This window comes from Choloepus didactylus, chromosome 10 (assembly GCF_015220235.1).
Source record: "Choloepus didactylus isolate mChoDid1 chromosome 10, mChoDid1.pri, whole genome shotgun sequence".
In the NCBI taxonomy this organism is placed as follows: domain Eukaryota; kingdom Metazoa; phylum Chordata; class Mammalia; order Pilosa; family Megalonychidae; genus Choloepus; species Choloepus didactylus.
This window is the reverse complement of record NC_051316.1, coordinates 101,274,034-101,300,729: the sequence shown is the minus strand read 5'-3', so window position 1 is coordinate 101,300,729 and position 26,696 is coordinate 101,274,034. Positions and strand designations below refer to the sequence as shown.

At 43.9% G+C, this 26,696-nt stretch overlaps 1 protein-coding gene across 3 annotated transcripts in view; it reads right to left on the bottom strand.

Annotated features, from left to right (window-relative positions):
- Nucleotides 1-3,970: 3,970 nt before the first annotated feature.
- Nucleotides 3,971-26,696, bottom strand: part of GGTA1 (glycoprotein alpha-galactosyltransferase 1 (inactive)) — a 66,914-nt gene continuing 44,188 nt past the window's right edge. The window contains exons 3-8 of one of the 3 annotated variants that reach the window (XM_037796900.1): nucleotides 21,939-22,026; nucleotides 17,232-17,267; nucleotides 15,476-15,541; nucleotides 14,839-14,934; nucleotides 9,171-9,308; nucleotides 3,971-6,457 (exon numbers count right to left, since the gene is read on the bottom strand). In XM_037796900.1, coding sequence (XP_037652828.1) covers nucleotides 5,764-6,457; nucleotides 9,171-9,308; nucleotides 14,839-14,934; nucleotides 15,476-15,541; nucleotides 17,232-17,267; nucleotides 21,939-22,018 — 1,110 coding nt within the window. In that variant the 5' untranslated portion in view covers nucleotides 22,019-22,026 and the 3' untranslated portion in view covers nucleotides 3,971-5,763. The remainder of the gene's footprint in view (nucleotides 6,458-9,170; nucleotides 9,309-14,838; nucleotides 14,935-15,475; nucleotides 15,542-17,231; nucleotides 17,268-21,938; nucleotides 22,027-26,696) is intronic. The other 2 variants (XM_037796901.1, XM_037796902.1) reach the window with 2 other exon arrangements.

The window sequence follows — 26,696 nt, the reverse complement described above, 5'->3', positions numbered from 1 at the left end:
AGCCTTCCAATAAACTCCCTTTGGAATTTAGCCAGCTCAAAGGGGTTTTGATTACTTGCAACCAAAATATCTTTAACTAAAACACCTATATAACATAACCACCTCTTTTTCTGAACAGTTACAACCAACCAATAAACACTTGTTCTAAGTTTTGGCTGATTTTTACAGTCACATCCTTTAGACATTTATAGCCATTTTCATTTATATACAAAATTCATACCTATTTCTGCAAAGGTGTGGAGTTTTCACCAACTCCAGAAAAGAATGTTTTTATTACTGCACTTGCTTAGGATAACAGTTATCATTGGAAATTCCTGCTCTCTAGTGTCTGGTTTAGAGAATTACTTTTGTCTTAGCTGTGAATGTTAATGCAGGATGAAGAGATGAGTTAGAGAATTACTGCCAGGTTATGGACAGGTGGGTTTTATGCATATTGGCTCCCCAATGTTTCTTTCTTAATGAAGTCCAAGAAAGCTTTAAACTAGGATTTCTCAATGTTGGAACTATTGGCATTTTGAGCCAGATTAGTCTTTTGTGTGGGAGACCTTCCTGGGGTTGTAGGATGTTCAGCAGCATTCCTGGCCTCTACCCACTAGATGCCAGTGGAACCACCTGTCCTCATAATTCTGACAACCAAAAATGTCTCCAGATATTGCCAAACGTCCCCAGTGGGGGTGGGGGTGGGAATCACTCCTGTGAGAACCATACGGATGAAGCCAATTTATCCCATGCATCGCTGACCTTAAGAGCACACTGAACCCAGTAGTTAATAGCACTAGGTTAGAGCCTGAGCCTGAAGTTCAGGCTGTGGCTGGCTCCTGGTTACCCACACCGTGTACTACAGAAAGAAAAGTTCCAGGTGCCAGATATAAAAGGATCTACTTTTTAATAGCACACATAGCCCACAATCAAAACATTTTTTAAATTTAAATTTAAAAAAAAAGCCTTTCCTATGAAGCATGATAGGAAAGGATATGATTCATTCATTCATTTATTTAGTAAATATTTAAGTAGTGCCTCTGAGACAGGTAAAGCAATATGTGCCAGAGCTGATGCAAAGAGTTGATGCAAAAGCAGCCCAAATCCAACTGGCTTAAATAATAATGGGATTATTTAATGACTCACACATTTGAAAAGCCCGCAGGCAATGCAGGCTTTAATTAGGACTGGATCCTGGGGCTCATGTTTGTCACCAAGGACTGGGTTTCTTTTTGTATTCCTGCTCTCCCTTTTCAGTTTCACCCCAAAGCTGACCTTCCTCCTGGTCACCAGAGGTGCTAACAACGCCAAAGTTACATGCTTCTTCATTTCCAGCAAAGGATCTGTGATTCTACTTGATTGGACTTAGTCACCTGCCTGCCCATCATTGCTCGGAGGGAGGTGGAAAGTGCTGATAAGTTTAGCCTAGATCTCTTGCACCTTGACACCAGTTTCCAAAGAAATTACAGATTTCCTCAAGACTAGGTAATACTGGAAAGGGAGAAAAAGAACCACAAATGCTGGGTGAATGGGGGGCCGTCAACCAGCCAAAGCCCCCACATGGGGTCTTGCTTTTTGTTACACAGGCTTGGGTCATTGATTTCATTCAGACTTTAGGACCATTTTTGTGGGTTTCCATAAACGTCTCATTGCAGCCCTCTCTGCTGCTTTATACCTGCTGCTCCTCTCTCTGAAACCTCTTTCCACCTCGCTCCTCTCTGTGGTCCCTTGCTCTTCTGTCAAAGCTCAGTGAAGCTATTTTTGCCTCCCTAGACATCCTTTCTTCTTTCCTGCTCCCTTAGCTCTTGTACTTACCTATGCCTTGTACCTGCTCAGATATCACTTTTCCTGCTTCTGTAGCTTGGCTATATGTCAGGTTAAGACCAATATCCTGACTTTTAAGAGTCTTCTAAATTCTCTCTTTAATGCCTAACAAAGGAATTGAGAGCTTTTGATGGTGGTTCTTTTGGTGTTCTCACATTTCAAAAACAAAATAAAATGTGTGTGTGAAAGAGTGAAGGCAGCAGCCTGGATCTGTGGAAAGGGCACAGGATTTAGTCAGTCTTGGGTTGGAAACCTAACTCTGCTCTTTTTAAATAAAATCTGAGGCTTTGACCCATTTGTGATGGTTAAACTCATGTATCAACTTGGCCTGGTTATGGTGTCCAGTTGTTTGGTCAAGCAAGTCCTGATTGTTACTGTGAGGGTTTGTGAATTTAAATCATCAGGAAGTTGATTGCATCTGTGGCTGATAACATCAACAATCAACTGAGGAGCTTGCCCTCCACAATGAAAGAAATCTCATCCAATCAGCTGAAGGCCTTAAAAGGAGAAGTGATGACTTCAGCAGTCAGAAGGGAGAATTTCCATCTCTACTGCAGCCAGCCAGCTTCTCCTGGGGAATTTTTCAAAAACCTTCACTGGAGTTCCCAGCTTGCAGTCTGCCCTATGGAATTTGGACTTTCAGTCATATGAAACAATTCTTATTAAAAAACCTCATATTTAGATATATTTTCTGTCAGTTCTTTTTCCTTAGAGAACCCTAATAACACAATTGATCCCCATTTGACCCTGTTTTCTCTCCTTAAAATGTATGATAGTATGTTATGCACTCACCCTTTCTGACTTCTCACACTTCTGAGTATGCTAACATGCTTGTGTTACTCATTTACACAGGGTACATTTAATAAATAAAGACTTGTAAATACAAGTTTAACAACAGGATAGCTGTGGTTCTCTCATTCATAAATCACACAGCAACTGGCTGGGAGAAATCAAAGATGTGTGGTTCCATGAAGGCTAAAGACAAGCTCTCCAGGCCTTGAACAAAATTTCTCCCCTTCCAGCTGCTTGTGGCTCCCAGATCAGAGATGCAACTGCCCCTACCATGCGCTTCCACTGACTAGCTCGAGCCATCAAGGCTATGTGGTTGTAGCCACTGACTTGGTGCAGCAGCTCAGTGTGACATCAGTACTGCCTGCATGATTTAAAAAGAATAAGAAGTCTTTAGTTTTTACAAGACACATTGTGATCAGGGCAGGTTTAGTGCATAGAAAGTGTGAGTTTGTGCAGTCCTGGGAAAATGCCAAGCTGTTTTGTTTTATCAGGGTTCTCATCTTTACCGTGCATAAGAATCACCTGGGAAGCTTATTTAAAATATAGGTTTCTAGGTCACATACCAGAGACTCCTGATTTATTAGATCTAGGTTGGGCCTGGATATGTGCGTATTTTTGTCCTCACAGTGAGTTCCCAAATATCCCCTCCTTCTATGCACAACACATCTAGTTTTTAAATTATTCTGTGGCAATAATTTCTTTTTAAGATTCTTTTATAACTTGCATTTTCTTGGAAAATAACCTTTGTATGGACTGGGTCAACACATTTTTCCTTGTCACCTTCTCTGGTTTAAGCCTCAGCTCAGCCACTTATCAGCTGTATGGCTTAACTTTTCTGAACCTCATTTTTCTCATCAGGGAAACTGGAATAATCCTCTACTAGGAGGGACTTATGCCCTGCCATATATTTGGTACATTTTACATCAGCCCAGTAACCTTTCTTTTCACTTTTTATTTTACAAATACTTTGAGACCCCACCCACTCAGATTTACCAGAAATCCACCCTTTCCCCAGAGTTCTTGTGGCCAAATATTCCCCGGAGGTCAGAACTAATAACCCCCAGGTACGGTTATGAAACCGTTTTCTTCCTCTGCCTTAGTGCCTAACCCTAGACTTCATGGCCAAGACTTTTCCTACTGGTTCTTCCACTGGCAGTTCATTATTTCAGTGCATCACTTTGGAAAGCACAATAGATGCATTTGTTCTTTGAAAAGTTTGGGAATCTCAAACATGTTCTCTTTGTAATAGTGTATACATTTTCAAAAGGTCACGAGGACTTTTCTGAGTTTAAGAATCTAAAATTCTGTAATGGACAATTCTGAACCTATTTGTAAGAACATGTACAATCCATGACTAGACCAGAAGACCAGAATATACTGAGAAAATAATTTATTCAATTGTAAATAAGGAATTTTATTTTTAGAAACATTTGAGAATAACCACTAATGAGATCTTCAATTTGTCCATTTGGGACTTAAATTTTAATGAAAAAAAAAAAAAAATCACAAAAGTCCCTTAAAAGTAAACATCAGCTCTTTTCTCTAACCTTTCATAATAAACCATTTCTCTGGTGCAGGGCTTAAACCATTAACTCTCCCTATTCCAGAATGGGTCAAAGACAACTTGAGTTATAGAGAAGATTCCTGACTGACACGTGGTCTCCTTTTTCTTTCTTTAAAGCCCACTTCTTTTCAGGGTTTCTGTTTTGTTTTGTTTTGTTGGGCTGTGAGTTTTTTGGGCAAGAATTTTAAAGAGGAGGAGGCAGCAATGAAACACTAGAGAAAATGGAGTTTCTTTTTATCAAAGAAGCCCATTGTGCTACACATCAAGCCAAGGGAATGGCCTTTTAAATAAACTGCTTAAAAATGGAAACAATACAAAATATATAAACATGTGGATATGTAAGTGTTGCCTCCTAACTTCCTTTACCCTGAATTGCTTAATTTTAAATAATATCTAGGATTTCACAGCTTCTCTTAGAGAAAGGAATTGAATGTTAAGCCAATGAGTCCTGAATAGACTGGGTTTTCCATAGCCATCTCATGCTTTTGTTATAAAATCAATTAACCTTTACTTGGGATGGGATTGGGGGTGGAGTGAGATTGCTTGATGGGAGGGACTTTCCTCCAATCCCCCAAACTGGGGGCTTGAGGGCCTGAGGGGCCCTGAGGATTAGACCAGCCCTGGCCTGATTGTCCTCTGGTGAAGCTCAGGCTCTGGCAGGTCTCTTCAACCCATTGCAGGCCTCTCCCTGCTCTGATACCATCCACTTCTTGCCAAGGACTTGAAGACTCTACAAGTTGCAGTTTGGCAGCCTGAGTGTGGCTTGGGCAAAACAAGAAGCATCTTCCATTCAAGCCCCTGCTCCTCTGATAGCTGTGGGATCAAGGAGGCTGGAGGTCACCCACGCTGCCTCCCGTTCATCATCTGGATCCATGCACTGTGCCCTTTCGAAGGGGCACGGCCCCACAGTGATGAGCCCTCTTTCCACTCTTTCCTTACTATTTAATGGAATTCTCACTTGGAGGTTTTGTTGTCACGTCACCCTGAGTACCCAATGACTCATTCATGCCCTGTGACTCAGAACATTCACCATCACATCCACTGGGAATCTCTACCAATCTGTTGCACAGAAGCCAAGCAACATCCTGATGAGAAAGCGACATGGACCACAATTGGCCTGAACCAATCTGCTGTAGAAAGTTTTTCAGTATTGCCAAGTCCGATTGTGTCCTTACTAAGAGTTCTCCTGATATAAAGCAATTCTCACCATGGAAAGGAAAACGTTGAAATCCCGGGGATATTCCCTCCCCTAACTGTTATCTTGTTGCCAAACACTTTCCTTAGAACTCTTTTCTCCCGTACATGATCTGGCACCTATAGAGTATTTCTGGCTTTTTCTTTTCCCTTGTGAAAAATTTTTTGGTTTAGCTGATAGTATTTACCCCAAAGTCAGAATAGGTAAGAAATCACTGAGAATTTACATGATTACCATAGATTCCTTCTGATATAGTACAAGGCTCAAAGTTACTAAGAAGAATAGATGTGTTTGCTGTGTTGTTGGTGTTTTGTTAGTATTTTTAAGTGAAAATTAAGTGTTACTTTTCTGAGGAAATAGCCAGAATAATACTCTCTCAAATTCAGAAACCTACTGGGATAATTTGAAATCAAATATTATTTCTAACCAAATTATACTCTTTTGACTGCCAAAATACCTTGACAATTTTAATATCTGAAGGCAAGCCTATATGATAATCCCAGCAGTATTCTGGTGATAAGATTTTCGTAGGTTTGTTGATAAGGAAATACTTGTTTAGGTGGCTTTCATCATGCCACTGTGCTTCTATATAATTTTCCTTGTCCTGGAGGATTCCCTTGTAGCATTCCTGGGTGATGTTTAGAACCTGAATGGGTGTTCCTCCAAAAATGGCCGCATGATAATAAAAATCCCCCTGGCCGAATGGGATGAAAGCTGCTGACTCCCTCCGCCTCTCATAGGTAAACTCATCAGGATGTGCCTTGTACCACCAGGCCTGTAGCTGAGCCACTGACTGGCCCAGGGTCTCCACCCCAAAGTTGTCTTGGAAGACCTGGTCCACATCCATGCAGAAGAGGAAGTCAACTTCTTGCTGGATGTGACCCACAATGTGCTCCCCGATGATTTTCATGCGCATCATACTGATGTCCTGCCACCTCTTCTCAGGCTTGATCTCAAACACTTTGAATGAGCGGAGAGGACCTAGCTCTATCAAAGGTATCCTGGAGATATCATCCACCATGATGTAAAATATGACTTTGTGGCCAACCATGAAGTACCTATTAGCGGATATTATGAATTCCTCCAAGTATCGCTCAATGTATCTGAAACAAAGGAGAAAGGGATAAATTTAACCTCCTGAATTTCTGCAGGAGACCACATGCCATTATAACTATATTGTCTATATTTTGCAATTAGGAGGGGGATGACTCTTCTCCAACCCAGTTGTTTGTTTTCACGTGCAGGGTCGTCTGTCGGTGTAACCCTCCTCGCCACTCTCTTCCATTCACTCACTCAGATCTTGGGGAGGTGGAGTGACTTATCTGACTACCAACTTCGGAAGAGAAACAGCGTGCACAGCCCTGCCCCTGCCTTTCCTCTCACTCTTGTAAGATGACTGGTCTAAGAGAACATGTGTGTCTGACCACTCTGTGTCTTCCAGTAAGCTTAGTGGTAAAGGTCCTATCCCTACATCCAGAGGCCTGCAGTTTTGCCAGTGCTGCAGGTGACTATGGGTGCCTAAGTCTTTCATATTCTGTGGTTCAGTATTAGGAGGCCCAGGGCCTGCAGATATAAGCCACATTCTCCAATATCAGCTTTACCAGAAATTAAGTTGATAATTACTACCATCTGCCTTACCCCACTGTCTTATTCATTAATTGTTTCAGAGTTTGGGCAGGAAAAAGGGGAGCTGGTTCTTGAGTCCACTTCAAAGACTTCAATCTATACCCCAGTGTTGTCACTATCCTACCAGATGCGAGGAGGATGTGAACTTGGATCCTTTGGGAATGCATTAAGCCCAGCCATCGGCACTCGCTTATCCTCTTCTCTGATCCAGAGAATGGCTTTTGGGACATGGAGCTCCCTCCATATTAAATATTTCATACTCTGAGTCTTCCATGGTCACCCAAAACCCCAATCCATTATGCAGACACCACCATTGTAAGACCCATTCAAACATCAGAGCAAACAACCTCAGATTTAACCTTATTTTCACCATTTACCCATTCATTCAAAAAACATTATACTGATGTCATCTATAACTCCAAAGTACATATCTTGTGAGGACATGCTAGGGGAATCATAGGGAAGAAAAAGAAGGTAGAATCAGGTGGCTAAATACAGCTCGTCCACATCCAAAACTCATACTCAATGAATGCTGCCTGAATTTAATATGCTGATCAAACTACTGATCATTCTCATTCCTGATGCTTTGAGAGTAATAATGCCTGGCATTCTTTTCATTGTTTGTTGTCACTTGTGTTTATCACTTTAACACATAGATATGGAAAGAATATATCTGAACAATATAAAAAGTAAACTTGACATTGCTCTGTGGCTTGTGACAGGAAATTCTTCAAAACACTATAACTTTAAGAGAAATCTATTGTGTCTTGAAGCTTGGGAATCAACAATGGGGGAAAAGTCATTGTGAAATTTAACATTGTTTAGGATTATAGCACCATACATGGCTCCAGGCAGGCATTATTTGTAAACAAACCAAAAATCATACTTCCTGAAAGTCTACATCCACTATCTGTGGAGATTTATTGCTGATGAGCCCAAATATTACTCTCCCTTGCTTGAGAGCTGAGAGCACAGAGCTTTCAACAGGATATGTGATTTACAGTTCAGTTCTGCAGAGTTGTACATGTATGGTTGGTATCATGTGTGGCAACAGGCAACATTCTGATATTTTCAGAAACATCCAGATCAAATCAATCTGCATCATGGCTGGCTTGTCCCCTTCTGTGCCAAAGGATTAGTTGAGCTGAGCATTGGATCCCAACTCACAACGTTACAGGTTCTAGAGAAAACATCAAAACTCTAGTCACCTTTCTCTATTAGAGACAGGCTCCTGGGACTGACACATTTAGTGAAATTAGTACTTAACCAAGTCCTGATTGTATTGTTAATAGCAACAATGGCTGCTGGGCTCTAGGTTGGGGAAGGTTGTCTTTAGTGAGCTGTCAGATTTTCAGGGCTCTCCTCTGGGCCCTGACTCTGCAATGCTCTGGGAGTAACCTAGTCCTTTCTTTGTGTAAGGCAAGGGAATCAACTTTCTATGTATCATTTTCAGAAGAAGTACATATGGGAAGGCCCATATATGGGAAAAACTGAAGAAAACTGAACTTTCTCTTTCGCTTTGGGGGATAAAAAAATCAAATTGGAAATTCTCCACAAGAGCAAAATGAGTTATTTAAAAACTAATAGTACAACTGCTACCGTCAAGTAAAAAAAAACAGTGAAATTTTGGAAGAAATCCTCTGAACAAGGGTATGGAAGTTGAAACAGGAACTTCTCCAACATTTGGAAGAGGGAGTTCCGACCAGCCAAATCTTCCCAAACCAAATCCTCCAGGGTCAAAGGGTGAAAGTGGCCTGAGAAACCCATGGAGGAGAGTGGTTGGCCATGCTTGAACGTGGAAATCCAGCATGCTCAGCTCACTCTGTGCCTACAACTTGCTGTGAGTCCCTCTGTCCTTGGTCCTGGCTCTTGAGAGCCTAGAAGTAATGCTGTGCATTTGGACCATCCAGTAGCTGGCACTTTTGGAATTTCCAAGGGAAGCCATGGAAATTGGTTGCATCCCTAGACACTCACTTTGGGGTGGGAATGGAGGACTCCCCTACTACTGTTTTATTCTCAGCCTTTTGTGGCCTCAGCAGAAATGAGACAGAAATGGTTCCATGTAAACTTTCTTGTATCCTAGTATTATGACAAATTATGACTAGCCTCTGTGAATCCACAGGTCCCCTCACAAACATTTTGAAAATGAAACAAGAAAAAGTAAAAGATGACTTCATTCGTGACACTTACTTTCCAACAGCAAAAACCGTCAACCCCACAGTAATTTTCTGTTTGGCATAATAGTTTTCTAGGACGGCTTTGTCATAAGTGCCTTCCCACACAACAGGAGCTTTCCAGCTGGTCACCGTCACAACTTCTGGGCGTTTGCTGTGTAACAAAACATAGAGTCCTATGAGTCACAGCTTTGCTAAGACCAAGGAGAGCCTGTCCCAGGAAAAACAGGTCAACTATTCTCTGCAATGACTGTCTTTGAATCCTGCCTGTAGATGAACACCATTAATTAAATGTAAAGGAAGCTTTGACATTTGCAGGGGCAGCATCTTCTGGGTGAGGGACAGGAGGCTTTGGCCTAGGAGCCTCTGAGGGCTATCTTAGGGGCACTTAGGGACACCTTACTTCTATATCTCACACCCTCTTTCGTCCTTTCCTGCTTTCCCTGTTCTATTTCTAAATCCCTTTCCCTATATCCCCAGCTCCTTCCTGAGCTGCCAGTGGCATCTTTGGGCATTATTTATATCCATGGGTGGCATCTGGGGCTAAGAAACCCCTAATTCTTGTTTCAGGGGGATGAGAGAGTGAGATTAGAGCTGACAGAGGAAAAGCTGTTTTGTCCTGCGTTTTGCCAGAAAGGGATTTCTGGGTAAGAACCTGGTACTAGGCCAGAAGGGGCCCCAAGTCCTGGTGATAGCATTCATTTGGCAAACAAAGAGACAGAAGCATCCACAGAGGAAGGGACTTGACAAAGGCTCTACAAGGCTTAGTGTGGAGCACAGGGCTTAGGGGCAGCCCCTCTCCTCAGACCATGTTGTCTCTTCACTAGGAAACTAAAAAGGGTGAGGGGGGAGCATGGTCTCTGCACCCGGAAAGCTTGAAAGAGAGTTGGCAAAGCCAATGTAAACACAGGAAGCTATGTAAGAGCAACAAACAAGCTGGACACTGGCTGTAAAGGTTTGTGTGTGTTGTTTCACGTGGTCTGTGTGTGTTTTGTTTTCACAAAACTGCCGTGATTCCATCTACAAAGCAGGATTTTTCCCAAGGGAGGCATGCAACACTGGGTCATCCTCTACCACTCCCAAATCCAGCAGAGGAAAAGGGAGCCTCAGTCCACTCTCCCTCAAGCCTCCTATCCCTTCTGTCAACAAGACATGTGCTAACTCTTGCACTGACTCTGCCCTTCCACCCCAGCCCTGTGCCCTGCTCCTGGCTGGGTTCATTCCTTCCCAGCACAGTGGGAATCACCTTCTGGCTGGTCCAGAGTCGCCCAGAGACAGCGAGGGACACGGCTCTCACTGCTCTGCTGGCCCTGTCTTGGCTGGTGTTTTGATCTCTGAGATCAGCTTTGCCCTCAGCACCCTACAGGTCCCTGCAGCTTGGAGGAACAGAATTCTGTTTCCTTTGATCATCAGAAACAGATTCTGCCTCAACCTGGGCCAGGCAAAATCATATACACTTACTCATTTAGCCCTTGCAACAGCACTGAAGTGTATTAATCTCCATTGTATAAGAAAAAAACAAGGCTCAGAGAAGCGCATTCACTAGTCCAAGGTCACCCAGCTGCTTGCTGATGATGGCAACTAACACACAATGAGCCCTTTCCATGGGGTCAGGCACTCTTCTGTGGTAGGTGTTATTTTAAGTCCCATTTCACACATGAGGAAACTGTAACAGCTAATAAGGGGCAAAGCTGGATTTGAACCCAGATAATCTTGACTCCAGAATCTATTCTCTGAGCCACCACACTATATTGCTTCTTATGGGGAAATTTATTGCTATGCTGAGAAAGCTGGGGTTGAAACCAGGTTTGTCCTGATCTAAAAGTAAGACTATTTCACTAAACGAAGCTACATTGACATTTTCATCAGTGTAAACTGAGAAATGATAGATTTTGGTTTTTTATAAGCTTACAGGGTAGTTTTAGTCACATAAATCCCCAATTTTGTTGAATGACAGGATTTCAAACCATTAAAACCACCCACCCACACACACACACACACACACACACACAAGTGGCTTATACTTCTGTAACTGATTTCTGAACTTAAACACTCCCATTTATCGCTGCCTCATTTATCACAGCCCTTAGCTTTAGCCCATCAAGCATCTTCTAGCAACTTCGAGCTAGCCTGCTGGCTAAGTCCTGAGCTGTGTTTGAGCTAAACATTTGATAGTAGCTCATATTATTTAAAAAAAGACAAAAAAGGAAGAGGAGGAGGAGGCAGAGGAAATGAAGGGAGCAGGTACACTTATTTAACACTTGCATTAGGAACTAAGTACTTGAACATCATTATCTAATTAAATCCTCACAACCCACCGCCCCCTCCATGAAGTGGGTGCTATCATCATCCTCATTTTGCAAATAAAGGGCTTAGGCAAGAAGGAGAAAGTACTGTGTCTTTGGCCAGTTTATATGAAGGGCCAGTCCAGGGTACCCACTCCCTCACCACACGTTGCCTATGTCCCTGCTCTGCACCAGGCCCAAGGTCAAGCATGGAAACCAGAGACAGGAGACCCAGCCCTGCCAACTGAGAACTCCCTGTCTCCACAGGTGGCGAGCCTGCTACACGCTCCTCACCTACCCAACCACTTCCACACCTAGAAAGACCGGACCAGAAAACCAGTGTCCAGTTTGGTTACTTGGATAAGAAGGTTTCCTTCTAGCAGAAAGAAAAAGTAGTAATATTAAATATTAATTTTACTTAAAAATTAAAATTCGCTATTTCCCAGCTGTTATTAAATTCCACTAACAATTGCCATCTATCAGCAACCCTCAGAAACCAGACAACAGCCTGAAAATGCAAGGCAGGGGGAAGGGAAAAAAGGAGAGGAAAGGAGTGTTGGGGGAAGGAGGGAGGATGAGCTTGAGATCAGCTTCCTGGACCAACCTCCCACCAAGAAGTCTCCATCATCAAAATTCACACAGAAGTGAGAGAAGGCAGGCCACACAGTGTTGACTGCCAGAAATGCTCAAGGTCACAAAGATGGGGCTGACATCTAATAGTTGAAAGCTCTGTAAGGAGCAAAAGATGCCAGGAAAGACTTGGAGCTCCATCGAAGCAGGGCACCCAAACATTCTACATTGACTTTTTCAGTTCCATGAAGGGTAAAGATCCCCCTCTCCCTCACATAAAAAAGGCCTCTGTAACCAAAACACACCTACCTAGCTCATTTGCAGGTTTAAATTTTATGTATTTATGGGTATATTGTGGTATCCAAGGCTTGGCTAGAGGAAGTGTTCAAATTCTATGAGTCATGCAGCAGGTGAAAAAGAGATGCAGTTACTGAACTCCTAAGGGGCAGTATGCTAGACAGTGATCCAGAGAAGAGCTGATGGTGGCATGAACTAGGATGTGACTGTTGAATGGAGACAAGGAGAATATTTTGAAGCAAGAATGGACAGAGCATGCTGATGAAATGAACTGTGGGGCGGATGGAGGAAAAGGATGAATCAGAGATGTCTCCCTGGGCTCTGACTTGAGCCATTTACTGAGATGGAAAATAAGGAGAACAAGGATGGGGTTGAATCAAGAGATCCATTTGGATCATGTGAGATACGCAGAGATGTCAAGTAGGCAGTTACATACAAGTGTAAACTCAGAGGAAACGTGTGACTTCAAGATAAGTGTGGAGTCATCGTCACGTAGATGACATCTAAAGCCACAGAAATGGAGGAGAGCACCTTGCAATATGGTCTAAAAAAAGTGGGGAGAGAGGGACAAGGATGTGGGACTTAGCCCTGGAAAACATTAATATTTGATGGTTGGGAACAGGAAGATGACCCTCTAAGGGAGACAGAGAAGGAAGAATGGATAAGTAGGAGGAAAATCAAGAGGATTTCGTGTCATGGTAGACAAACAGATCTTGATGTACAGATGTGGAAATGTGTGCACAATATATTGTAATGTTTTTAGGTATGATGCCATTTATATAAAATATATGTTCATTCATTCATTTATTACAAAGTATGTAATAAATGTACTTTGGTGCCCTGAGAAGGCTTAAATTTGATGCTCCTTTGAACCAATATTCTTTAAATATCTGTTCACCATTGCTTATGAGAAGCTGAGCCATGTCTGGGGGAAAGAGGACAGAGTGACAGCTGGTGGCAATGCTGCATCTCCTCTCTGCTACCAGTAAGCCAGCTCTGGCCCAAGACCCCCAAGTCCTACGCAGCAATCACAGTAAAACTGACCCACCCTCCATAGAAGGGAACTTGGTGACTCTCTCTGACTTATCCAGCCTGCCCCTTGGGGAATCTTGCGTCCCTAACAAAGGGGCCTATGTTTCCCCCTCCTTACATTTCTAGTCATGTTTATGCATCTCACAGATGGCCACCCCGTTGTCTGTTTCATAACATGACGTTGTCCACAAGGGAAGCCAAAACTCCCATCCTTCCATGCAAATGTAGATCCCCCCCTGCTCCAAACAATAAGAGAACTTGCTCAAACATGCTCAGTCTTTCCAGAGCCCAAGAAACCGCACAATGGGAGAGAGACGCTTCTCTCCTGGTCCTCCTCCTCCCTCAGCAGCTGCCCTGCTCCATCTCCCATTCGGACTGAGCCAGCCCACCAGCGCCTTAAGTGATGGGATCAGACAGATCGGTCTTTTTCCTCTGCCCAGGTGACCTCATCCAGGTCCATGAATCCCAGTGTCACCTTTACCCCAGTGACTCCCCAACCCACGTCACCAGCATACACTTTCCGCACATTCACAGGGACCCTACGAATCGGTCCAGATGCCGCCCAGCATCTCAGTCCAAGCACATCCCTAAGCACATCCCTTCCTGGTCACGGGCACCCCACCTGCCCCCCAGTCTCCCAGGCCGCAGTCATGCCTGACAGCGCCTACCTCCTCATGCCCCAAACTGCAGCCTCTCTAAGTTGATTGATTACACCTCCTCACCAGTCTTAGCAAGTACTGTTTTCATGACCACTGCCCCTCGAAGACCATGAGCTTCTTGAACATAACCATATTGATTGATTTCTTCGGTCTCCTGTCAGTATTTTTTTAAATTTTTTGATGACTTAGAGTAAGAAATATATTTTGAATTGTAACCCAGTACATGCACTCACATATAGATGTAAACAAACATTTTACTAAACAAACTTATCATTATTTTATGTGATGATGTAATACCCTCTGATAATATTTTTTATTCCATTTCATTTAAAAAAAAAAAAAAAAGCTGCTCTGACCATTAAGCATTTTTCTGAATACACTAATGGATAATGACCAGCAGTTTGAAAAACACCAGCCTAGCAAATAATAAGTTTATGATAAACATTTGTGGGTATGCTTGCTTAATGAATGAATGCCTGGGCCCCATGAGACTTTTTATCATTATCCCCATCTTACAGATGCATTAACTGAATCTCAGAGGGAATTTTCTTGGTCTGACTCAAGATCCGTGGCTTTCCACAACACTCTGTGGCCTTAAGAACCCTTCCAACCCCAATATTCTATGATTCATCTGCTACCATTGGCCAATTGGTGTCAGAATCACTGTGTTGCTCAAACATTTGGGTCAAAACAGTTTGGACCCTCAGTTTTCATCCAAAGTCTAATGTTAAAGATTTAATATATGCTAACTGCCTTTCTCCAAAATCAGGAATGTTCTCAATGGCCTTCACAGCCCCCACTACCTCCTGCTGAGCACAGGGGATGACCCTCCACTTCTTACTTTGGATCAAACCAGTCCCTTAGCTGTAACTCTTCTTCTTCATCTTCCTTTCCTTTTTCTTTGTCTATGTCTTCTTCTTCTTGATAATTGTGGGTCCTGAGTAAAAAGAGAGAGCAAGCAGAAGCAGAGTAAGGCAAGGAGGGTGATTTGCAGTGTCAGGATGTCATAACATGTTCAGAGACAGAGAACACATGTATCAGGTGAACTGGCTGGAGAAACCTCAAGACACTAAACTTTTATTTAGAAAAACAAACATTTGATGAACAAGCTCAGTATGAACCTTTCTTATGACCCCACCAGGTCAGCACAGTTAGTAATTTAATGACCTAACACCCTCAGCTTATTTCAGGGGATGGGGGAAACGTGATGAAACAATCCTCATAAGAACATTTCATTTATGAATGCCTTTCCTGCAGTCTACACTTCAGCCTAAGCCTCACCCCCAAGTTAAATGAAAAACAATACCAACAACAAAACCTTAAATATCCAGGTTCCAATTGCAAAATAGATTTTTCATATGATTTCAATAAGCAAGAAAGATGAGTGACTGAGAAAATTATGACCATGAAAACATTTCATGTGGACTCTCTATACAGCCTGGGTGGGCAGAAAAACAGAGGGCCATTGACCACCTTACCCATTGCTAAACCAATTTGGAAACCACCAGCTCTTCTGAGCACTGCCGCCACCAACTTCTGGGTTTCTAAGAAATGAAAAAGATTACAAAGATTTTTAGTAAATGATGTAGGCCCAAAACTGGGGGTGGGGGTAGGGGGTTTCCACTCTTTTTAGGTAAGAGAATATTTTTTTAAATTTTTATTTTAAACACAACCAAATTCAAAACTTCAATTTGTAAAACAGAAGTGAAACAGCTCCAGCTGAAGTGAGAGACACAAGAGCTGGAGCACCCCAAACTCTCCTCCCTGGGGTAGTTCCCAAAATTCAGCTCATTCAGGGAGTCCCAAGAGGGAAGGAGAGGAAAAGAAAAACCTAAGGGGGAGGATGGGGTATTGAGGCATAAACCTGAGCCCTGCAGCTGCCACTCACTAATTCTGTGACTGTGATAGGTCTACCCTCTCTGGATCTCAATTTTCTCATCTGAAAAGTGGAGTTAATAATAACAAACCTACCATGTAAGCATTTTGAAAACTGAATGAGACAGCATACATGAAAAAGCTTTATTTTTAGCTAAAAATTGCTGTAAAAAGTTGTAGTCTTAATAATAAACCAATACATATTTCCAAGAATTATCTCTTTTGCTAAACCAGGAAATTCTGGTTCCAACAAAGGTCAGTCCAAAGAAAATTCAGGTTGCCTAGAAGTCAACAGAGATAGCCTCAGGAAATCTGAGGGTCACTGAACCAGAAACTCAGGAAAGCGTAATCAGAAGCCACCTTAGCCACCTGCGTGGAGAAGTTTCCACATTCTCTCACTGTGAGAGTCTCTCCCGGTTTGGGGCATCCTGGGAGGTGGGGGGCAGAGGCAGGAGAGGTCCCTCCCTTCAGGTGGACACACAAGTCAGCAAGTTGATTCATGACCAGGTTAATGGTTAAGAAACCTGTTATAAAGCCCATCCACTTTCAGGAATTGTTTGAGATGACTGACAATTAAAAAAACAAAAAACAAAAAACTACAGTTACAATAAATGGGAAAATGCATGAATAAAAACAAAAGGTGCGAGAGAAAAGCATTTAGTCACTCAGGTAGGTATTTTCACATGACCTTGATCATCCATACACTCTATGAGAATAAAGGCTAATTTATCTTTTATTTTCATTTACACTTGAGATATTAGTCTAGCAGGTTTGAGCAGGTTGCTTAAGTCCCATGGCATGTAAGCATAAAAGCCAGGGTTGAATACCAGAGGATAAACTATATCAGAAAGGAAAAGCGGTTAAGCACAACACTCGATTCTGAGCATCCAGGCAACCAAGCCAACAACGGGAAAATTAAGACGTACTTAGCTCTTGTTTTCTGCAAAAATATATTAAAAGGGGGAAAAAAGATACATACTAACTCACTAGGAAACGCAGACTTTTTTTCTGATCCTTAGCCTCTGAGAAATTTCTTGCCTGGGTCTTCACACAACATATACTGGGTAACATAAGGGAGGCTGTCTTCCCAGATTATTTCTAATCAGCAAGACAGAAATGTTACCAAAATGATACCACTTAAAGTGACACTAGATGAGAACCAAAGGAAAATAAAAGTCAAGGTTCAGAAAAGGTAAATCTATGGGGGCTGGAGGAACACAGTCGTCCCCAGGCACCCACCCACTTTCCTCCAAGTTTGGCCTGAGCGGGATCACTAGCTGCTGAGCAAAATGGACTGTAGGGGGTACAAAAGTAGACATGGGAGCCTTCCAATACATAGTCACCATTCAAAGCACTTACTTTGAGTGATATATCCACAACAAAGAGCCTTCTGGGCTAAAAGCAAAAAAGAAATTAAAATGTATCATGTTACTTTCAATTCTGAGAACAGCTCTTCTGCAATCATTATAATGAAGGCCCCGGGCTCAGTTGAGAGTCTGGGTGAGGACTACTCTCAGTTTTCCACTTTCCTTTGAGATATAACCAGGGATATATCAGGAGCCTGGGAATTTCCAATTGCAGTCACCTCAGGATTAACCATCACAAAGTGTGGGAAGGGGGTTTCTGGCGAATCTAAAATAATGGTGAAAAAAACAAACAAAACCACAATAGTCAGCCCTGCTTTGCCCAGGGGCGGCTTCAGGGACAGCGAGGGGCTCCAAAGGAGAGCCCCACCTCAGCCCAGTGAGGTGTCGCTGCTGAAGAAGGCCTGGGAGGATGGGGACGTCAGGGCTCAGCCATCCTTTACCCAGCATTTATCTTCCCGCAGAAAACAAGAGTACCAACTGCGGGGCCTTACGCCACATCTGCCTCAGATCCTTCTACAGAATAGTCCCAACAGGCATTTCCTGGATTCATGAAGGCAGGAAGACTGTCTTAGGCACCTCCAAGGCCGGGTTGGTGAATACATGAATCCTCCAGTCAATCATTCAACACATATGCTGAGCATGTACCACGTGCTGGGGAGACAGTGTTGGCCAGGACAAAGCCCCCATCCTCATGGAATATATAGTCTAGCAGGGAAGGTGGACCTTACTCAGATGATCACATAGCTACCTGACTTCAAACTCCAAGAAATGCTATAAAGAAAAAGCATAAGTAACCATGAGCACGTAAGGACCTGGCAGGCTTCGTAGAAAAGGGAATAGTGATGCTTGGGCTGAGTTTCGAAGGATGAGATCACCAGGTGAAGAGGAAGTAGGAAATGTTTTCAATAGTGCAAACAAAATATGCAAAGGTGCTGAGGTAAAAAGGAAGCAATAGCAAGGAAAAAAAGAAAAGTAGCCAGAATCAAGATCTTGCTGGGATTTGCTGGGAGATTTTGCCCTGAGGAAAGAGATTTAAGCAGGAGAGGCACAGGTTTATTTGCATCTGAAAAAGGTCACTGGAGACAGATCACAAGGGGTGCAGGGTGCAAAGCATGGATGTATGAGACTAGTTAGGAGAATGGCAATGGTCCAGGCAGGAATCATGGCAGCCCATGGAGATCGAGAGAAGTGGGACTGACTCGAGAGACATTTGGGGGCTAAAAGAGGCAGGTGTCAATGTCACACTGGATTACTCCACTGTTTTGTGCAGGGAAGTTATGTCCCTTCTAAGCCTTACTTAGCTCGCTTCTCCTCCCTATGAATAAAAGCAATATAGCCTGGTAGAGAGAGTTCTGGACGAGTTAGAGCACCTGCCCTGGCTCAGCCCCTACCAGGCCCTGGTTTCAGATACCTGCTGAGTTCCCTCAGTCCTGTTCCCCTTTCTCCTCTCCACCTACTGTGAGTCCACATCTCCTCTGATGAGGACAATGCATCCCCTCTCACCAGTGAAGGTTCCCCTCTGAGTGCAATACTCCTCAACCAAGCTCTAAAATTCCTAGTTCTAAATGTGCTTATTGATTCCAACATTCATAATAGTCCATACTTGCTAATATACCAGGCAATTTATATATCTTAGTTCATTAAATCCTTACAATAATCAATCACTTCATCTGACAGATGTGGAAACTGAGGCACGGGGTTGTTAAATGATTTCCAAGGTCATACTGCCAGTGAGGAGAACCAGTATTTGAACCTGGGGAATCTGACTCTTTATCCTGCAAGCTTAATCACTATACTGCCCTGCCCTAAAATCATAATGAGGAGGAAGGGGGAAAGAGGAAAGGGAAGAGGAAGAGGGAGGGAGGGAGAAAGCAAAGGATCAGCTGCAGCCCCCACCTGGCACTGAGGACACCAATTTGTAGACTCGGGTTCACTAACATGTTTAATCTTTTTAATAACCCTTCCAACTTTGCTTCTCACTTTCCTCTCCCAGACCCTTTGACTTTGCAGGGGTCACAGCAATAGCCACACTGCAGTAAAGAGTACAAGGACCATGCATCCTGCAAGGCCCAGCTCAGATGCTCTCTCTTGGCTGAAGCCTCCCCTGATATGACAGTAGCTTAGTACCCGGCACCTGGTAAGCACTCAACATAATAGTTGTGAATGAATGCAAAAAATGGATCCCCCTCCAAGGCAAACATGATCTTGGCGTCCTTGAAGTCTCGCAGTCCCTCCTCTGTGCCTGATGCCTGATGTCCTTCCTCTGCTTTACGTCATGTCATCCCATCTAGATCATAACCCTCGAGGGTCTGGTTCTTGTATCTCTCACCTCACTCAGCACCAAGTAGCTCAGAAGGAGTCCAAGGAACCAGAACACCTAAGATCTAGTTAGAACTTGGACATAAATCATGGTTAAGTCACTTAACCTATTCAGATTCTATTTCATCATTTAAAAAAATGAGGGCCCCTGACCGAGGGAAGGGTTGTACAGGGGGTAAGAGGGTGGGCTGCAGACAGACAGACTGGGGCCTAAATCTTCTGAAAATGTGACGCTGAGAAGTCATTTAACATTTTTGAGATTCGGTGTTCTCACCTAGAAATTTGGAATATACCTACCTTGCAGGACTGTTATAAGAACTGCAGGTAATGTATAGTGCAGTTCCATGTCAAACATTCAATAACAGTAGCTGCTATCATCAGGATCACCCAACAGCATCATCATTATTTTATTATAACATCTGAAGATTTCTCCCAGCTCCAACATTCCATGATTTTTCTCATCCTGCCTCAAACTAAATGCTGTCCTAAATGGCATTCTTTCAGGATGCTCCAGTGACAACTGTTTTGTTTACTTATCGGTTGTTGAGTTCTATTTAGCTATTTAAAAAACCTTTTTAACCCAGTGCTGCCCACCTGTCCCAGGTTAGTGTCCTCTGCTCACCTCAAGACATCCCATGGCTTTTTTGTGAAGTGGCAAAGAAACCGAGGCCTTTTAAGCCTCCTGCAGACAACTGAATGGATTCTGCACATCGGAGAATGAGGCAACCATAGTCCTCCTGCCTGACAATGGCCCTGAAGAATGGCCAGCACCTGCTGCGGCCACCAACCGTGCAGAGGGAACATACCCTGCCCTGAGAAATAACCCTCTTCAGGGAAGGCCAGTGCCAACATGTACATGTAGACCTCTGGCTCCCATATTTTAAGTCTGTGCACCACCCAAAATATGGAAGTACAGCCCTGGAGTTGTAGCCAATCAATCAAGTTTCGGTCAGAGCTTGAAGGTTACCCACCCAAGTGTTCTGATCTGACTCAGGGCAGGACCTCAAAGGGACTTGTTCTCCTGATAGACTCTTCCAACTCCTAGAGCTTTTCCTTCTATTTGCCAAAATCCACTGTACTGCTTTGCCCTTTGCAGCAGCAGCCGCAGATGGTGGCGGTGGTGAGGACAGAAGCTGGAATTTACCGAGTCCTAGACATTGTCCTAAGTGCTTTATACACAATATCTTACTTAATCCTTTAACCAACCTATGGAGCAGGTACTATTATTATCCTCGGGAAACTGAGGAACAGAGTGGCTGAGTAACTTGCGTAAGGTCACAGAGGAGTAGGTGGAGGCACAGGCAGCCTGGCTCTGGAGTCCCTGCTCTTAGCCTCCAGTGAGGATATTTCCTCAGCCTGGGAATCCCATCTCCTGGCACCACCACCTCCAAACTCTTGAGTCATCTCTCCTTCAGACTAAGTATTCCTAGTTTCCTTGATTTGAAAGACCTGATTTCTAGACCCTTCTCTCACTGACTTAATCATACTCTAGCCTGTCATGTTTCTTCTTAAAAGGAGCTGTTCATAATGAAACCAAACAGCACACCAGAAGCAATGAGATCTGTGCAGCGCCCCCCATCCTCGAGCTCCCATGTTCAAGTCACTAAAATACCTCACCGCATAAATATTAATGGTGCCGAGATCACTTTCCCTGCTATGACTGTACAGTGGACTTTTTGAACGTGGAGGCTAAGCTTTACCCATGCCTCCTAAAGTCAAAGGCATACAGTTCTGGATCTGTGTGCCGAGATTTCAGAAAACTCTCTAAACTGGAATCTCAAGGCATTTTAAGTTTCCGAAAGCACAGGTGAATCCACTGGAGAATCTGAAGGGTCAGAAACGTTTAACTCGTTTTGCTTTCCAGAGTTAAAAATAATAATAATAAAGCACCCCAAGAATTTTAGCAAGGCACAACTGAATTACCAACAACTCAGTGTTATGTTGCAGCAAAACAACTTAAGTTGCTCCTTTAAACTCTACAAATATTTTAGGATTGCAAAATTCAGGGTGGAGTTCCCATGGAATTCCTGTCTGAATTTCCTTAAGGTAATTCCCATGTTGAACCACGCAAATAGTTTAAAATTACATTTTGGGCTTAATTTGACCTCACTGTCTCTGAACCCCTACTCAAAATGGAAAAGGTACAAAAATTAAGATATTAGGAACATGGGAAGAGGGAAGATAGCAATTAATTAGCCAGAAGTTACTTAGAGATATAATGATTTTAAAGACAGTCTGGGGGCTCAGGAATACAAGAAAGGTGGAATCCCTTATTCATAGTTTCAATTAATCCTAATTTTAACTCAGCAGAGTTACTTCATATTAGATTAGAGTCAAAACAGTATTTTTATCAACATCATTTCATCATATTCATAATTACCTGTTGATATATTCCCAAAACACCACAACTACAGTTGAGACAATCAGCATTGACAGAATTACTTTTCCTTTGACATTCATTATTTCTTCTGGGAAGAAAGAAGAAGGGGAAAAAGAGATTAAATAAATTCAATCAGAGTGAGATATGTTTTTTTAAAAAATGCTTCTACTCGTATCCTCTCTAAAAGGATAATTTATGAATATTTAACCACACTAAAGTGTGTTCTTCCTTAAATTGTGCAAGTCTGTACTGGCAAATACGGCCAATCCAACTAATTGACAAGACTGCCTTTGATAGGAATGTCAGGGCCATTCGTCAAAAGCATCCTGATTAAATACGAAGTCAGCCATGGCCATGGGAGAGCGAGGGAGTGGCTGTAAATGGTTCCCATGGACTCGTGGCCTCCTGGTCCAGATCACCAAGGCTTTCTGCATGTGACTGCAAGGAACCACTCCATTCCACAGCGCTGCTGCCCTCATTAGGACTTGACCACTTCCCCCGCTCACGATGGGGAAAAAAGACCATTCAACCAACTTGATCTCACCCACTTTCCAGCCCCAGCCAGCTTTCCCACATGCAAAGAACCAACTGGTGCACAGCAGTTCCATAAATATTTGTTGGCCTCATTAAGTTGTGATTAAAGGGGGAAAGCTGTGCTGTGTCGCGGATAACAGGGAGGGAGGCACTTGAATGCGGGTGGTCAAGGATGGCCTCTCTGGGAGATGGCTGAGTCCTAAGGGATGAAAACAAGATGGAAAGGGCCATGAGACAGGGTGAGAATATTCAGGAACAGCATCTATAACAGGCTGCAAAAGAAAATGCTTCTTGTGTTTGAAAAGCAACACAAAGCAAAGCTGGACAACAAGATACAGAACTTCTCTAAACTCAGAATGGCCAGAAACTCATGAATAAGGAGAAGATGGTGGTAGACACCAAGATAGACAGGGTATGCAGGGGCCGGGTCAGAAAGCCTTGAAGGGGTGTGCAAAGGAGGAAGAAAACCTCCCCCACCAAAGCATTGCAGCTGGGGAATGACCTGCTCCAACTTCACTCAGACCTGTCTGGGTACTGGGCATGGAGAATGGATAAGAGGACAAGAGCAGAAGGGGAGGTGAGTCAGCAAACTATATTCATAGGCTGAAAAGAGGTGGCCTGTGCTAAAAGTCAACAGAGGAGATGGAGAGAAGTAGGGTGATTCAAAATATACTTGAAGAGGGAACTGATAGGATACGGCTAGTGATTTGGACATCAGGGAATAATGAGGATAAAAAATAGTGATGATTACAAGAGATAATGTCCATAAAATGCTCAGCACTGTGCCTGGCACAGTATAAATACTCAAAAAAAAAAAAAAAAAAAAAAGGCTAGTTCTGATTACTGACCTCCATACAATGAGCGGTTGGGAAGATCCAAAGAGCCCAGTGCCTGATACTTTGCAAGGTTCAAAGCACATTTGGAGGAAAGGAAAGAGGGTTTGGGAATAAGAACATGTTATACATTGAAGTGCACATAGTTGCAAATGAGGAACTCTAAAGATTTACCCTTTTCTCTCCTGTGACCCAGGCTGATTGGGAGCTCCAGAATTGGGATACAACTTTGACTTTCTTTGATCAATCCCAGGAGCTGCTACAATACCCTGCAAACTGGGGATGAGGCAGGAGCACTCGGGCGACTGTGTGTACAAAGCATTGTCAAGCCCAAGTGCTGAGGAGCAAATGCAAACTGTCCCCCATGTAAGAAATATTAAACAGAGAACCATGCAAATTCTCCCGGTAGAGAACACTGATGCTTACCTAAGGGACAGCCAAAATCAGATTCACTTTCTAATCCCCATCCCAAATAGGCAGGTGTTCAGGTTTTTTTGTTTTGTTTTGTTTTGTTTTGTTTTCAGAAATTAGCATCAGGGGCTACTCTTGAAGCCCATTTCTTTCTGAAATTCTCAGGTCACTTGAATCTGCCTACTTTTGGCTACAGCCAATTGTCACTCTTGTTTGAGGCTTATAACTGGAAGCTGCCCAAACAAGCCATTTTTGCCTCTTTTAGCAGAGAACTGGAAATGAGCATGGGCTTGCTTCCTGGAATCTGGAATCCAAGTCTCCAGGGAAAGAAGGATTGGCAATGTGGGCAATGGTCTTTAAAAACATTTTTTTTTCCTCCCTGTGTAAAAATGTCATCTGACATGGTCCAAAAATCCTTATCTTTGGTGTTTGTCTCTCAGACTATCTTATCCAGCCAGATAAGAAATTTGAGTTTGCTTCTAAATTCCCCCTTTTAAGGGGTAGAGCACAGAATCAGGAGCTCTATTAACCCTGTCTCAAACTGGAGAGGGTAACTCCAAAGCCAGGACTCAGCCAGCTGCAGTTCCACAGCAGGTGATGGTCCACAGCCCTCGCCACCATCTCTGACGGCCCCTGACTAAGGCGCCTGTGACTTCTCTCAGTCTCTCCTACCACCCTGCCTGCGCCACTCCGAGGCCGCTCCCAGTCACCCACACCACAGCCCCGGCACCGGTTCCCAAATAACCCCTCACACCACGCCTCCTGGAATCTGGGTAGATTTTGCTAAAAATGCAGGGAGCCTTTCACAAGGCAGGGTCATGTTGCAAAGCCCATAATTCATTTCCCCAGCTTCCTCCCCCCACCCTCCCCTCCTCCTTTTCCTCTATGTCCCTGGAGTCTCAGAAAGATTTTTCCATGTGACCCATAAAATAACTCTTCACTACTCACCCCCAGCACCTCTCTCTCTCTCTCTCTCATACACACACACACACACAAACACACACACACACACCCTCAGAGAATCTCATGGTCCCACCTCCACTGGGCTAAAGCAAGGTATTCCTTCCAAATAGAATTCCTCTCTGAAAGGAATTCCAGTGGACACTGTTTTCTCCATCTCATTTCAGGGGGAAAGGTGAATGTCTCGACTGAACAACAGTCTACTCAGAGGACCTGGAAAAGCCATTATCTCCACAAGAGCAGCCATCAGGCAGGGTGAAAGCAGTGGCAGAGGAAACCAACCCTCCCACCCCACTCCACCACTACCACCACCACAGCCTTCCACCTTCTCCGAGGCTTGAGAATTCTCTCTGTCTGCGATTCCCCTACCAGATCCTGGTTGCCCCTCCCCACCCCCCCCGGGAACTGCCCCTGCTTTGCTCAAGACTTAATCACTTTTGGACTATTGCAAGATGTCCACGCTGGCACAGGCCCTGGCACACAGTAGGTGTTTGTGGAGTGACAACTGAGGGAGAAGAGTTCTGCGGAGTGCCTGTTCTGCTTTGTCACAAGTTCATGCAACAAACACTAAGCCGGACTACGTTGTGCCAGACACAGTTTACGGCGCCAGTGGTACTTCAGTGAATGAGGTCAACAACATAGAGCTCTAACTCCAAAGGGGAGTCAAGATACTCAAAAGAACATAGACTACAACGCCAGGCAGTGGTGAGCGGCAAGGGGAGGGGACAGGTGAAGGCTCTAGCTGGTGTTGATGTGCTTGGGCAGGACTCTAGTCTTTAGTCCTCCACATTCTCAATTGTAAACAAGAGCATTCAGATCCAGCATTCCAGGGGAAAACTGGGCCAGTGTAAGCCTCTAAAACCAGAAGAACTGGATGTGGATCTTAGATGTGCACCTTGTGCAAGTGAACATATATAAAATGGAGATTCAATCACCCTCCTCCTAGGGTTCATGAAAGGACAAACCAAGACCACATAATACTCAGCAGCTATAACTAATGATGATACTTTTTAATGGGAGAGGTTTAGAAATGAGTGGCTCAGACTTTTGTCTCTGAAAGCGGAGCTCTAGGTCCACGTGAGAGAGAAATTTGGCTTAACCAAGGCAGCACCCACACAGAAGAGTAAGAGGCCGGGGCCAGAATCCCTGCACCCCCCTCAGCCCCATATCAATTCAGGGCACTCAGGACCAGCCTGGCCGTCACTCTTGCCTCCATTGCCCTGTGCACACGTTGGACAGGGAAGGGGTGAAGAGAGCCCGTGGGTCGGTCCCAGTGCCAACACACAGTTTTGTACATTGGATTTTTCCCGGTCCCGTGAGTCTCCTCACCTGTGAAATGAGGCTTTTGGACTTAGCTTTCACTGACTGACTCAGGGTTACCTGATTGACTCAGGACACAGATGAAAAATAAACCACAGGCTTAGAAATTTCGATTTCACAAGAGGGCAACTCATTTAGCCATATGGAGCTCATCTTTCTGCCCTCGTGAATTCCTTGAAGTAATGATCAAATAATAAGATTATTAACCAAGGTACACTGAACACAGGGCTAATGGACCTTAGGTTCCAGGGCTCCTCACTTGCACAGGCCCTTTGCAAGGCCGGGCCTGACCTCCCAATGGGGTGGGTGTGGGCAAGCCCCAAATTCATCCCAGAGGCCAGGAAGACTGCCTCAGCCTGGAGGATCACCTTCCAGCTCCGGGGGCTACAGATGAGGCCTGAGGGGCTGAACATTACCTGCACACCCACCTGGACCACCACCCTCCTCAACAATCTGCCCATGTTGACCTTGTTGAGCACCTAGACACCTCCACCTTAGACCTGAAAGAGAAGGAGGTGAACTGGACATGGCTGTTTTCCACTCAGGGGTCACTGTAATCCAGGCTCACAGCCACCTGTGCCCCTTACCCAGGACCCTGGGGACAGACCCAGACCCAGCCGCCCCAGCATTCCCAGGGCTGAATTCTCCGAAGGGCTGCACCCTGCCCACACCCTGGCAAGAAGCCACAACTGAGCAAGAA